Genomic DNA, 12,422 nt, shown 5'->3' on the forward strand with positions numbered 1-12,422 from the left:
CTGATGATAAACATAGGCGTTTGTGTCATTTCCACAACAAGTACAGAGCAGAAATAGTGTTTTTTTTCCCTGGGTGGAAGCGGATATGATAACACAAAGATAAGCCACGCCCCCTATCCGTCATGTGAGTAAAGCTTTGCTTTTGGGTTGACGGCAGCATGAAGAGCCTCTCTGTGATGAGTGTTGGTGGATGCATTTTCTTTTGAGAGCTATTTTTTTCAAGTGGAAATACAATTACTAACAAAATACTATTGATTTCAAGAAAATGAAAGTCTTTATTTTGGATTTATGTGCAGTTTAAACCAAAGTACTACTAGTCACAATAATCCATATTCATTTTTTATTAATTTTACAATTAACGCCACTGCGCTGCAGCTGATCCCACATTAAAGACATGAAACTGACCATGAACTCTCATAACTCTCCATGTCTCCTATTGGCAATTCACTTTTGGCAATGGCAGTGACAGGTCTGAGGAGCACTGGAGCAGAGGAACATTAAGCAAAGCGGTGTTTAATGGGGGAATCCACTTCCATGCATCTAACAGGGATAGAGATTCATAAAACTGAACCAGGCACAAACACAGCGTGCGTACCCGATAGTTAGGACAAGGACATGTTGCCATGAACGGTGTCGCCTTGGGAGCTGACATGGTTCCCTCAGGTCAGAGCAGTCAGGAAGTGAACACAAGTGAGCACGGACAAACAAAATGGATGTCCGAGATCAGGGGTGTCTCAACTCATTTTAGGCAGGGGGCCACATACTGTTCACGTGTCACATTTGCTGTGATTTCACTGGTCCGGCCCGCGGACCATATGTTGTTTGGGGAAGCGTTGACATTGTTTGTGGCAATAATGATGAACTGCAGTCTCAACTAATGAGGCCCAACGAGTTTGAATCCAGTGACTGGCGGCAGGATGTGGAACATATACTGTAACAAAGTGGTTTCTGTTGAGGTTTTATTGTTTGAAGGTCAGGGATGGAAAAGCAATCCGCTAACTAAACCATTCATCCAATACAAAAGCTTCCACTATGTCCCGATGGATGGATGTAGAAGGTGTTCATCTCTCCACAGGGCCCTGAACACATCATGTGTGAACTCTTGTATAAATCAAGCAAAACTAAAAGTAGCATATATTTTATCAAAAACATTTTATTCTGAATGACCTGTTAAAAATGTCTCAAATAAACCATTTACTCAAACCAGACTCAGACTAAACTGCAGGCTGCTGAACACGAAGCAGAGAAGTACGGACCTGAGAGGCTAGAAGTAGACTTGTTGTTGAGCTGTATGAAGACATTTTAAATCAAAGAAATTATACATAAAACTGAACCATGTTGTTTCCATCACTGTTGACTGGAGCTGGAAGTGCTAAACACCCAGGCCTACAGCAAGGGGGGTTTTGTTCACAGAAAGCCAATTGGAAGCTTTCCCATTAGAGGTAAAAGTCTGACGCCAGTGGGCGCTTGTCCACGCAAATCCAACACCAACCAGGCATTGGTGTCTGACTAGTTGGGAGAGAGAACGTGTTGGGTCTTCCAAGATGAATCTGATATTAACATTCCTTTACATAGCACCTGCAGATGTCTTAACCCCAAATGAAGAAAACTTGTAAAAATTGATGTTACCAACACTGATTAACTTATGTTGATATTTTAAGTAGTTTGGGAGTATTAATGTAAGATAAAAAAGAAGAAGGCATACAAGGAGAAAGAGGAAGCATTCAGAGTGCATGCTAATCACCATCATGCTTCCATGGCTGCTACTGCAGAGGAGCATTACTGATTATAGAGGGAGACAGGAATTGACATGATCATGATCACCTTAAATCCCAGCGTTATTAGCAGAGGTAGTCGTAACGAATCATGTATCTGTTGTCCCTGTAAGTTAAATGTCCAAGTTGATCAAGTAAAGGCTCAATGTCAGAACCTCCATGTTTGGAATACATTGCAGACGGCCTGCTGTGAAAGGTGTTTTTTACTTCCGCATGTATTTATTGTTTTTAATGCCAGCATGTTTATCAGGCTGTTGAATTCAGTTAGCGGTCAATGCTGATCGACCACATTTAGGACTCTCGTTAGCTGCTAGAAGCTAACTAACACGGAATCCTATTTAATTGGCGAAGAGTGATACTTCCGTAAGCACAAACATATCTGTCTGATGTCGTGCGCTGTGTGTGAGATTAGACAGACACAAAATCTGCTGGCGGGGATCACGATTGCAATGTAGGCCTGTCTTTGACCTCTTGAATGATGGTGTGTGTGAGTGTGTGTTAAAGAAAGACAGAAATAGATGATGTCAGAGACAAATGGGAGATAATGAACGAGTGTCTCGGTCCATGATAATGTTTCATGTCATAAACCACAGGATACCATCTGACTTGACTGATGACAAATGTGTTAATATCTAATAGGAAGCATATTCGTGCTAATTTGTCAGAATATATCATGAGGATAAAAAAAGTGAAAAAAATACCAATCCCAGATGCTCTCAGACAACTGGGTTATTACATAAAGAGAACCCACCAGAAAAAACAATTCAGGAATAGAAAAATGGTGTCCCCTACCAATAGTTAACGAAATATCCTGCACCAACCACACAGTCTCCCAACTGTGAGTGTCCCAATGCGTCAATCTACACTTCAGATTACATTACATGTCATTTAGCTGACACTTTTATCCAAAGCGACTTACAATGCATTTTTAACCCTTGGTTTTACATTTGGCCTGGGGAGCAGTTAGTGGTTGGGTGTCTTGCTCAGGGACACTTCGACATGGCATATGGAGCAGCAGGGATTTGAACCACCAACCTTGTGGTTCATAGCATACCCTCTCTACTACATGCACCACCATCGCCATCTGTTGTCACTTTTAGACTCTCAACATGCAGTGTCTTCTTCTCCTTCTTCTCACTAAACGATCTGGCAGAGTGGAGGACAAACCGGGTACATATGCTGAGCAGTGATGATACGATGACTGGGCAGGTGTTGATGAAGTATAATCCGTTAAAATGGCGCCCATGCTGGAAGCACAAACAGTTAGAGGGGTAGACACACTCAGTAGCTGTGTCTCAAGGTCGCTAGGCTGCATCCTTAAGGACGCATTCGTCGCCTGTCCCATTCCGTCGGCTCCACCGAACGCAGCCCCCGAGGAGCCGATTCTGAAGACACATCGGATCTACTCTTTGCGGCCCAGCAAATCCCAGCATGCAGTGCGGGCCGATGAGGATTTAATTTATTCAGGACAGAGGCGGGTGATCAGACGGAAGAGTTCACCTTTAAATGTAATTCACCCTAATATCTACTGATTTCTATCAGTAGATGTTATAATATAATGTCTAACATCACATTTTAGTTTATGAAATCACTTATGTTACGTGACCTTGGTAAACAATGTCGTGTTTTTAAATTCACATAAGATGCTGCCCCCCTATGAGACCATAAAGTCATGTTTACCATCTGACTTTCTGCAGCCACGAGCAGCTCCCCCCTTTATGGCTTCACTCAGCAGAACTGGAGGTCTCACAGGCCGGCTCTGACAAAACCAGACATGAACACTAAATTAAAATGACAGAAAAAAAGCTGAGATTGTACTCCTTATGATCATTTCTGAGCTGTCCAGACACATGGCCGACAAACACCTTTAAGAACATCAAACAGGTTGGAATCCATTTGCAACTCACATTTCAGCTCTTCACTTTGTAAAGAACAGAAGCTTCACACTTGCAGGCTGGGGAAGCAGAGGCAGCGCTGGCCTGAGGCATGAGTGAACAAGGCAGCTGCTCAGAGACTCGCAGACACCAGGGGGCCCGGAACAAGCAAATTACATATGTAGAACAGTCTGTCAGCTCCACTGCTCTAATTTCAATGAGACCAACTCATTGGGGAATTGTGCAGAACAGTTAAAGATGACGAGTTGCATATAGAAAACACCATGTCTTTGTGTGTGTGTCTGTACTGCTGAAGTTTACCCTTTTGACCTGGGATAACTTGACATCCTTTCGCAACCAATGAATATAAATGTGTAAAAACGAGTTTATATCATTTTCCGCATGACAAATATGGGATTAAACTAAAGGTGTGCTGCAGGCCACAGCTGTTATGTGTCCCACGCATATTAAATCAACTTCTCCTATTTGCACAATTTGTGTTGTGATCAAATTGTTCTGCCACACAACAGATTCCGATTGAATCTGAAAACAAATGGAATCAGGAAGTGAATCAAGAATCTGGAGAAATCTGGATGACATTTTTTAAATTCTTTGGATAAATATTGAGCAAATACATTTCCTCAATATCTGGAGTTTTTTTTAATGTCTCCTGACGTCACTAGGAGACAATACAATTGAGTACTTTGTACTCTGTGATGAAGATTGGATAAAATGCTAATCCAGCAGTAACAATGACACGTGCTGTCCGAAGATTGAAGCGAGAGGCGTGAAAGTGGTGCGTTTGAAGCAGATCGCAGAAATGTTTGCGCATAACTGCAACCAAAAACATTTGTCCCACAGGAGCTGTGTTTGTGTTCGGAGCCAGAGGAGAGTTCAGCAGCATCATCGTCTTCATCAGACGAGGACGCTGTGCTGGTCAGCGGTTTACAATTGCAGCGCTCCGGGACGGATGGTGGGTGGAGCGAATCCTCCAACTCCTCGTCAGCGTCAGACACTGTGGGGCACGCACCAGGTTAGAGGCGGGGTAAATTTCATATTCATTTTAACCTTCCTCTTGTGTTGGAGTCGGCATCAAGGCTTTATGACTTCGTCAGAAACCTCTATTTCAACAAAATACCCCCCCCCCAAAAAAGTCCACTAAATTCTAATTCGAACTTTGTGTTGTGGGTGTCGACCCAGTCATAAAAATTATAAAGCAATAATTAGAGCCCAAACTGAAATCATAAGTGCACACTGACAACCATCTCCTGTCCCAATCATTCATCTTGCCTCTGTTTCCAGTAGACCTGCACAAAAACCAAACAAACAAAATCCGGCATGGCCAGACATGTGTGCTCAATTTAGTGTAGAGTTGGTTATGGCCTTGTCACTAAAAAGAGTCATCATTGCTATGACAGACCTTGAAGGACAAAAAGCCCAGGCGACACGTGGAAAGACGTTGACGAGGAATTCCTGGATGCTGACGTTGGTGTTGTTCTTATTGCTGGAGTGTACAGATCACTCAATGAGGCCACGGTCACTTCAGACCTTTCACATGATATCAAGAGTTCTCAGATTTGACAACACAGATACCACAGCAAGATCGGACATGCTTGCCCCCATCAGGGATGTCCGAGAAAGATGGATGCAGCTTTATACACTGATGTTTAACACAGAGACAGAAGTGAGAGTGGATGAACGCCCTTTCCTCAGGAAAATGCCCCTTCTGACAATAACTACCCAGTGAGCCAGGGAAGTGCGCCATAAAGAATCTGGGTAGCCTGCAAAAAATAAGCTAAGTGTGGTCCTTGATAGGACTACTGGACTGCAGGGTCACAATATCACTTGTGACAATTTCTTTACCAGCTATGACCTTGGTAAAGAACTTCTCAAGAGGAAACTTACCGGGGCACAGTGAAGAAAACCAAAACTGAGCTGACTGTTGAAATCTATAACAAAACAAAGGAGGAGTGGACAACCTGGACAAGCTGACTGCCACCTGCCAGTGAATGACCAGCAGATGGCTAATGGTTGTGTATTACAACATCCTGCATGACCCACATCCATCACGGGTGGAACTCAACCAAAAAAAGAAATAAAACAAATGTATTTGAGAGATGTGTTCTAATACCCCTCAGTAATAGTCAATTGAAAATCTCTCTCCATCACGTAACGTATTCCGATACATTAACTAATGTGAGTATTGTATTCGGAATACTTGGATTACTTCCACAAGTGTAGGAATGCGGGCATCAAATCCTGCTTACAAAACAGGCCTCTTCTGGTGTGTTCTTCTGTTAGGTTTGTAGTCTCGAGCTGCATACTGATATACCTCCAACGACTCTATGACCTTGATAACACACATTTGTTCAGCTTTTTTTTTACAATTTCCGCCATTATTAAAGCGAAGAATTTTTACAAGAGAATTAATCAGTTTGAAGAGTTTTTGTCCGAGGAAATCCGTAAATATGACCACTGATACAACCCATCATTGGCAGACTATAAGGACCCGCCTCCATACTAATAAATTAACAATATTTGATGTATAATACATTTAACATCATAATGACAGCTGATAATATGTTTCATACCATGTAACAGAGACCATGAATGTTTGCTGCAAATGTTTTTAAATGGGAAACCTTTCACATTAACATATATATATTTAAAGTAAATGTGTTTTTTTCATCATGACCGGTTGCAGCATGACCAGCCAATGTTGATTTAACAACCGCAGCCTTATTTTGTCATACTCCTTTTCTGGAAAAGAGACCAATCAAATAACCAATTTTCCCTTCCTCTCTCCCCAGCTGCTGCCCATTTAGAAGCCCGTGATTTCCACAGTCACAGAAGCATCCTCACCACCAGCTCCAGCTTTAGGACCCAGGTTAGAGATGCAAGGTACGCTCACAGTCAATGTTCTCTCTGCATGGATTACATTGCATCACATGTCATTTAGCTGAGGCGTTTATCCAAAGCAACTTTCAATAAGTGCATTTCAACCATAAGGAAACAAACTCAGAAGAACAAGAAACAAGAAAGTGCAATTTATGAACTGGAACCAATTCTACATTGGACCCTGTAAAATGAGGTCTTCTAAAAAAGATCTGGAATTATAAAAAACAAATCAACTTGTCCTTCTGGGCCACTGAGGGTAATTCAAAGTATGTGTAGTTTTTGACATTCAGCTATAACCTAAAAGGCCTTTCCTTCGCAATGCATGTTTCCTTTCTATCGGCTCTGTGTCGAGCAGTAAGTACACCTGCAGGTTCGATGCTGCACTTTTTCAGTTTGATTTTATCAGGGTAAAGGTAGGTTCCGCGTTATTGTTCGACCTGATGAACTAAACCTTAAAAGTTACAGACAACAATACGTCACTTATTGTAAGTTGCTTTGGAAAAAATTATCAGCAAAAAGAAATTTCATTAAAAGTCTCTTCCGGAAATCTCTACAAGGGGCCCACACTCATTGTCATCTTGTACGTATGTAGTGAAACTAGCTGATTGGCCATAATAGGGACAGCCTCTAATGCACATTACAGGGGGCAGCCTGCAGCGGCTTTCAACAAACTACAGTCATATATTTATAAAACATGATGATGAATAATCCAATCATCTCTTTTTGCCTTTCTGCTAAATCTAGCAGTCTGTTTTTTATTGTTTTCTTTACCTACAGTGATGACGCCTGCCGAGGTCAGAGTGGAGAAGACGAGCAAGATGTAGATGCATCCAACCACCGTAGCATGATAGACAGGTTATTGGAGAAGCATGGACCCTGCATCCCCCATCATGATCCCAAGATGTACCGCGCTGCAGCTGCCACAACCAAATCTATTCCAGGGTTCAGCGTCCTGGCTTTCCCTGACGTCTGGGGACACCTGCCGATGCCGGGACATGAACCCATGGCCCCGCGCAAACCCAACGTACAGAGGTACGCCACCTGGTGTCTGTCGACGTATGGTGGTTCATGAATCATGAACATTGATACAGTATCTAATAGCGGTTCCTTTCCATCGACTGTTTAAGATTGATTCTTCAGAGTTTGTATGGGAGAAGTACGCATTTCAACAGCAAACATTAAAAAGGTAAAAGAAAAAATTGAATATTAAAAAGTCATTAAAAAATGAGTTGAAATTTGAACATCATCCTTGAATGTGGTTCAATTAAAGGCAGCAGCCAACAGGAAAGTCACTGAGTCTCAGCACACCTGCAGCTTTCTGTTTGTTCTGTTTCTATGGAGCAGAAACAAGTATTTTGTCCCTAAACCATACAGCGCTTCATAAACCAACACTTCTCTTCTTTGTTAGACACCAAGCCGATGTACACAACACTGTTTTTTGGGGGGGGGGGTTGAGCCGAGTACAAATGCTGGACATGACAACCATAATAATGCAATAACCTGCACTCTTTTTGCAAAAAGCGAAAATGAGTGACGGTATGCGGTGATGTTTACCTGTCAATCACTATTCAGCCCCACCAGTAAAGCACACAATAGACAGTTCAAATAGACGTATTATTGCTAGATAACTCCAATACCAGCTCAGGTTTGGGCTGTGAGCCTGGCATGTAATGTAAATCTATGTGATGCTATGTGCAGCTGTCTGACGATGGAGGGAGAGATACAAGTCTGTGCCATGCATTTAAACACAGGCCTCTCCATTTCTCTGCCCAGAAGTAGCCTCATTGTCAATTTCAGGTTTTACATTTCAGTTCTTGTCCACACCTTGTAGCCTGTAGTCCCAGAGTGCTAATAACTTGCTCTAGACCTGTTAAAGTGAGTAATAAAGTTTTTGGTGGTTAAACTGAACTGTGACATGTGTAGGGATATTTCAGCGAGGCCAAGAGGGAATTCTTTAAATTTGGCACCAAGGTCCTCTTGGACGGAACGGATCTGATTTTTCAGGAAGACGAATGCCTCTGTTCCTTCCCAACTTCCTTGTCCTAAATGCATGCATTGAAATGCTAATTGGGAGAATTCACAAAGATATTGTCACAACGGGTGTAGGCAGAGGACCCAAGCGCAGAGTGCAAACAAAAAAATACTTTAATAGTCAAACTTCAACTCAAATAGGCCAAGGTGCAAAACGCAGACAGGAGACCAGGAACTCACAGAACATGGGACACGGGACACGGGACATGGGACATGGGACCACTATACGTAACGACATACAGGAACATTCGTACAATAACAAAACCAGGGCCACAAGGCACACAGGGCTTAAATACACAGGGGAGGTGCAGGTGATTGGACACAGGTGGAAACAATCACAGGGGATGACAGGACAAGGCAGGAAGGGAAGTTAATCCAGGGACACAAGAGACATGAAACTACAAAATAAAACAGGAAGTAAACCCAAATAGTGACAAATATCTAAGAGGACACAATTGGAGTGATGACGGGTCAGACAGACCTGATGGCATTTCATTCTAAATCATTCATCTATCAAACATTTTCTTGTGCGTATTGTCCGTGGCAAAGTGAGTAATATTTACATGTGCACGTTATGTTATTTGTACGTATATAGAGGAGTGTTTGTGTGTGTGTTCACGTAGAGCACCTTTTAATGTCCCTCCTGCGAGACATTTTCTTAGCAGACGCTGACATTTAAAAATGTTAAATATGCAATTTCACTCTGAACTTAATCTAGTTTTGTTGCCTGTCTTTTGCCGCTCACTTCGGGCAAAATAATCGGTTTCATTTGGTTTTGCAGTCCCTTCCAGACATAATGTTAATGCTGCACTTTAAATGGTCTCAGGTGTAGAAGGACATTAGGCCTGAAGCAAGGGACCTTTGAAGCCCCGTGTCGTTTCTACCCCAGATGTTCTCCTGCAGTCCACTCTGCCTCTGGGCATGGGACTACCGTGTTAAAATCTAAATTTCTTGATGACACACATTACATTTAGAGTGGTCAAGTTGGAGTTGACACTGTGTTTGCCATAGAAATAAAAATATCAAATCAGCATAGAGCCCCTCCACTGTACCAAGATGTGCTATACGAGCTGTTTTGGATACTTGAAGATGTTGGTCCTGTAGACACCGAGTCCTTGGCGATACTTTGTCTTATGTTGCAACTCACCTCATTACTCTCTTCCCTCATCACCTGCCGTCTCACTACTGTCTACTAGTAAATTATATCAAATCACACCCTTGCCTGGGAGTGACTGTTGTGTGTTTTTCAATTTTGATGAATTTCTCAGTGTAGCCGGCCACATAAATACACTTCTTTTCTTTAAAATAAATGTTTTGTAGAATTGCCCCAGGATAATACAAAAAGGGTTAGTTGAACTAAAAACACGGTACATTTGATTTCACTGATCGCTCTGCTCTCTCTTGCAAAGATGTTCTATTTGGATAAGGATCAAGGAGGGTCGAGTGACTGTCACGCTCAATGCGTGACACTTGAGAGCCCTGACTATTCGCAAGCAACATATTAAATTGAATTAAAACATTAGCCTTTCATATCGCCCACTATATGGCGATTCATTGACTTTTCAAATATTGCTAATTCATACTTGATCTTCATTTTTCTTTGTAGCTTCTGAGCAGCAGATAAGCCAGTTTCTCTGCTGAACAGGTAGAGAGGATAACAGAGTAAATCATGTGATTTAAAGTTATTTAATGTTAGAAAGAGCAGTATATGAGTTATAGAGTTATAGAGACCTGTGCAGAAACAAGTGCAACCACTGAGGTGGTTACTGATGCTGTGGATGCTGTTGGTGCTGTTGGCAGTGTAACTGTATATACTGTACTGTGAGTTGAACTGTAAGCATTAGTTCAATAGGCCTCTTTGTTGAAGAGTGGGATGAGTTTCAAATGCTTTAGTTATTTCTGCTTTTGTTAATTAATTAACCTGTCCTTGTGGCATAGGACATTTTTTGTTAACTTCTCAGCTGAAGTGAACCGTGGTCTAAGCGCTTCCTGCCTTGGAATTGGTCCCTTCTATCTGTCTGAATCTGTCTCATTTAAACTTCTGAAGCATACTTCCATCTTGTATTGAAGAGACACTCTCAATTCATGTATATTATGCCTGTCTGCTTTCCTTTATCAGGCAGAAAGTGTTTGAGGATGCCCAGCGCTTTCTGATTACTGATGGAATCATCAACCAGGTCGTGTTTGACCTGGAAGACAGCAGGTAGGCACACACACACAGTACAGACATTAATCAAGGTTCACCAGATTAATGTTTGGATTTACATCGTGAACATTCATCAGCTTTCTTTATTTGCTCAAATGGGAAAATAAAGAACACTCCCCAAATCCATGTAGTCCACTCTGTCTCCTTTTCCTCCAGTCTCCAGTGTCCATCTGATTCCCTAAGGTTTTTCTCAAAGTTTGAATGTGGGAACCTAAGGAAGGCTGTTCAGGTCCGCAGGTACAAACGGATCACACCACTTGGTGTCAATGAGAGGCCAAGCAATAAAAGTCCCGACCCAGTAGACCCCCTATCTAACTGCAGCATGTGTTGTTTCTTCTTCTCTCCTCCTCTGTAGATGTGAGTATGACCTCATATTGAATGCAGACGCTAACAGCAGCCAGCACACCCAGTGGTTCTACTTTGAAGTCAGTAACATGGTGGCAGAGGTTCCTTACCGTTTCAATGTCATCAACTGTGAGAAGAGCAACAGCCAGTTCAACTATGGTGAGACAGCTGTGTTTGTGTGTGTGTTTGTAAAGACATCTAGTTTTACACTATTATGCATTCCAGGATTCAATGAAGTTCCCAGGATGTAACCATGTTTTCTCTGTACCGATTGGTGACTTTCAGCTGCATGCGCCAAAGTACCTGCTAGTAACCCGCATTTACCGTCTGAACACATAACAACATTACATGGAAAAACCACAAGATGGTCACATGGTCTGCCTTTTGAAGAGGAAAGTTACTGTATGATGGAAGTTTGAGTCAAACGTCCCCATCCTTCCCTTCATATTGCAGTGAATTTACCCAAATGGTAAAAGGACCTGAAAAGTGCTTTTCTGGCCTTCTAACCACTCTAAGCTCTTCACCTCTACAGTTCATCCAACAACTATTCTTAAAGGGTTTTGAGGCTAAATCTCTCACACGGAATCAATGCATCAACTGGTCTACATTGAGCTGAAAGTACATAAGTATTTCTGAGTATTCTAGAGAATTAACGTGCATCCTCTGTAGTCCAAACAAGGAGGCAAGCTTTACTCCTTTTGATCTTGACAAAAGCAGCCTAAGCCCATGCTTACCTTTCACAATAAAAGCTCTTGACATATACACAGTGAAAGGGAAATTTATTCAGAGAATTTCACTAAAAGGAAACTGTACAACAATTAAGGTCAGGCCGACTGCCAGATGCCGATAATAGGATCTAAAAAGCCAGCAGCTTTGGTAGCAAGTGGGAGAGGCAAGCAGTCGAGTCGGAGGGGAATGACGCCTGGGTCACAAGACAAAACTCATCAAGAAGAAACAGTTCTGATAGAAAATTGAGCAGGCGGCCAAAGGAAGACAAACTACCACTGTTGCAACCAGTGTCAGGCAAAGATAAACTGCTGGACGCATTAAGACACGTAAAGAGTCTAAACATAGCAAGACACACCTATTTCTATAGTTAGCCTCTCGTTGCTGCTGTTTTTTGTCTAGTGGTCGTCGTAGGGACGTGTCTCTCTGAGTAACATTTTGAAGGTAGGCTATTTCAGTGATCCACTGCACATGTACTGCAGCTTTGCAGCTTGGAAGCAATCAGGGAGGAAGTAGGAGAGGTGCCAGGGAGACGGACAACACACAAGTAAGCTGGGGAAGGTGAAA

The 12,422-nt window shown here is 42.3% G+C and overlaps 1 protein-coding gene across 3 annotated transcripts in view; it reads left to right on the forward strand.

Annotated features, from left to right (window-relative positions):
• The window catches only part of LOC119196731 (cytosolic carboxypeptidase 4), an 82,990-nt gene that overhangs the window by 41,073 nt on the left and 29,495 nt on the right, over nucleotides 1-12,422 (forward strand). For all 3 annotated transcript variants that reach the window (XM_062563131.1, XM_062563132.1, XM_037452689.2), the window contains exons 12-17: nucleotides 4,511-4,682; nucleotides 6,460-6,550; nucleotides 7,325-7,579; nucleotides 10,698-10,781; nucleotides 10,941-11,021; nucleotides 11,140-11,288. In XM_062563131.1, coding sequence (XP_062419115.1) covers nucleotides 4,511-4,682; nucleotides 6,460-6,550; nucleotides 7,325-7,579; nucleotides 10,698-10,781; nucleotides 10,941-11,021; nucleotides 11,140-11,288 — 832 coding nt within the window. The remainder of the gene's footprint in view (nucleotides 1-4,510; nucleotides 4,683-6,459; nucleotides 6,551-7,324; nucleotides 7,580-10,697; nucleotides 10,782-10,940; nucleotides 11,022-11,139; nucleotides 11,289-12,422) is intronic.

The sequence above is a fragment of the Pungitius pungitius genome, chromosome 6 (assembly GCF_949316345.1).
Source record: "Pungitius pungitius chromosome 6, fPunPun2.1, whole genome shotgun sequence".
Taxonomy (NCBI): Eukaryota; Metazoa; Chordata; class Actinopteri; order Perciformes; family Gasterosteidae; genus Pungitius; species Pungitius pungitius.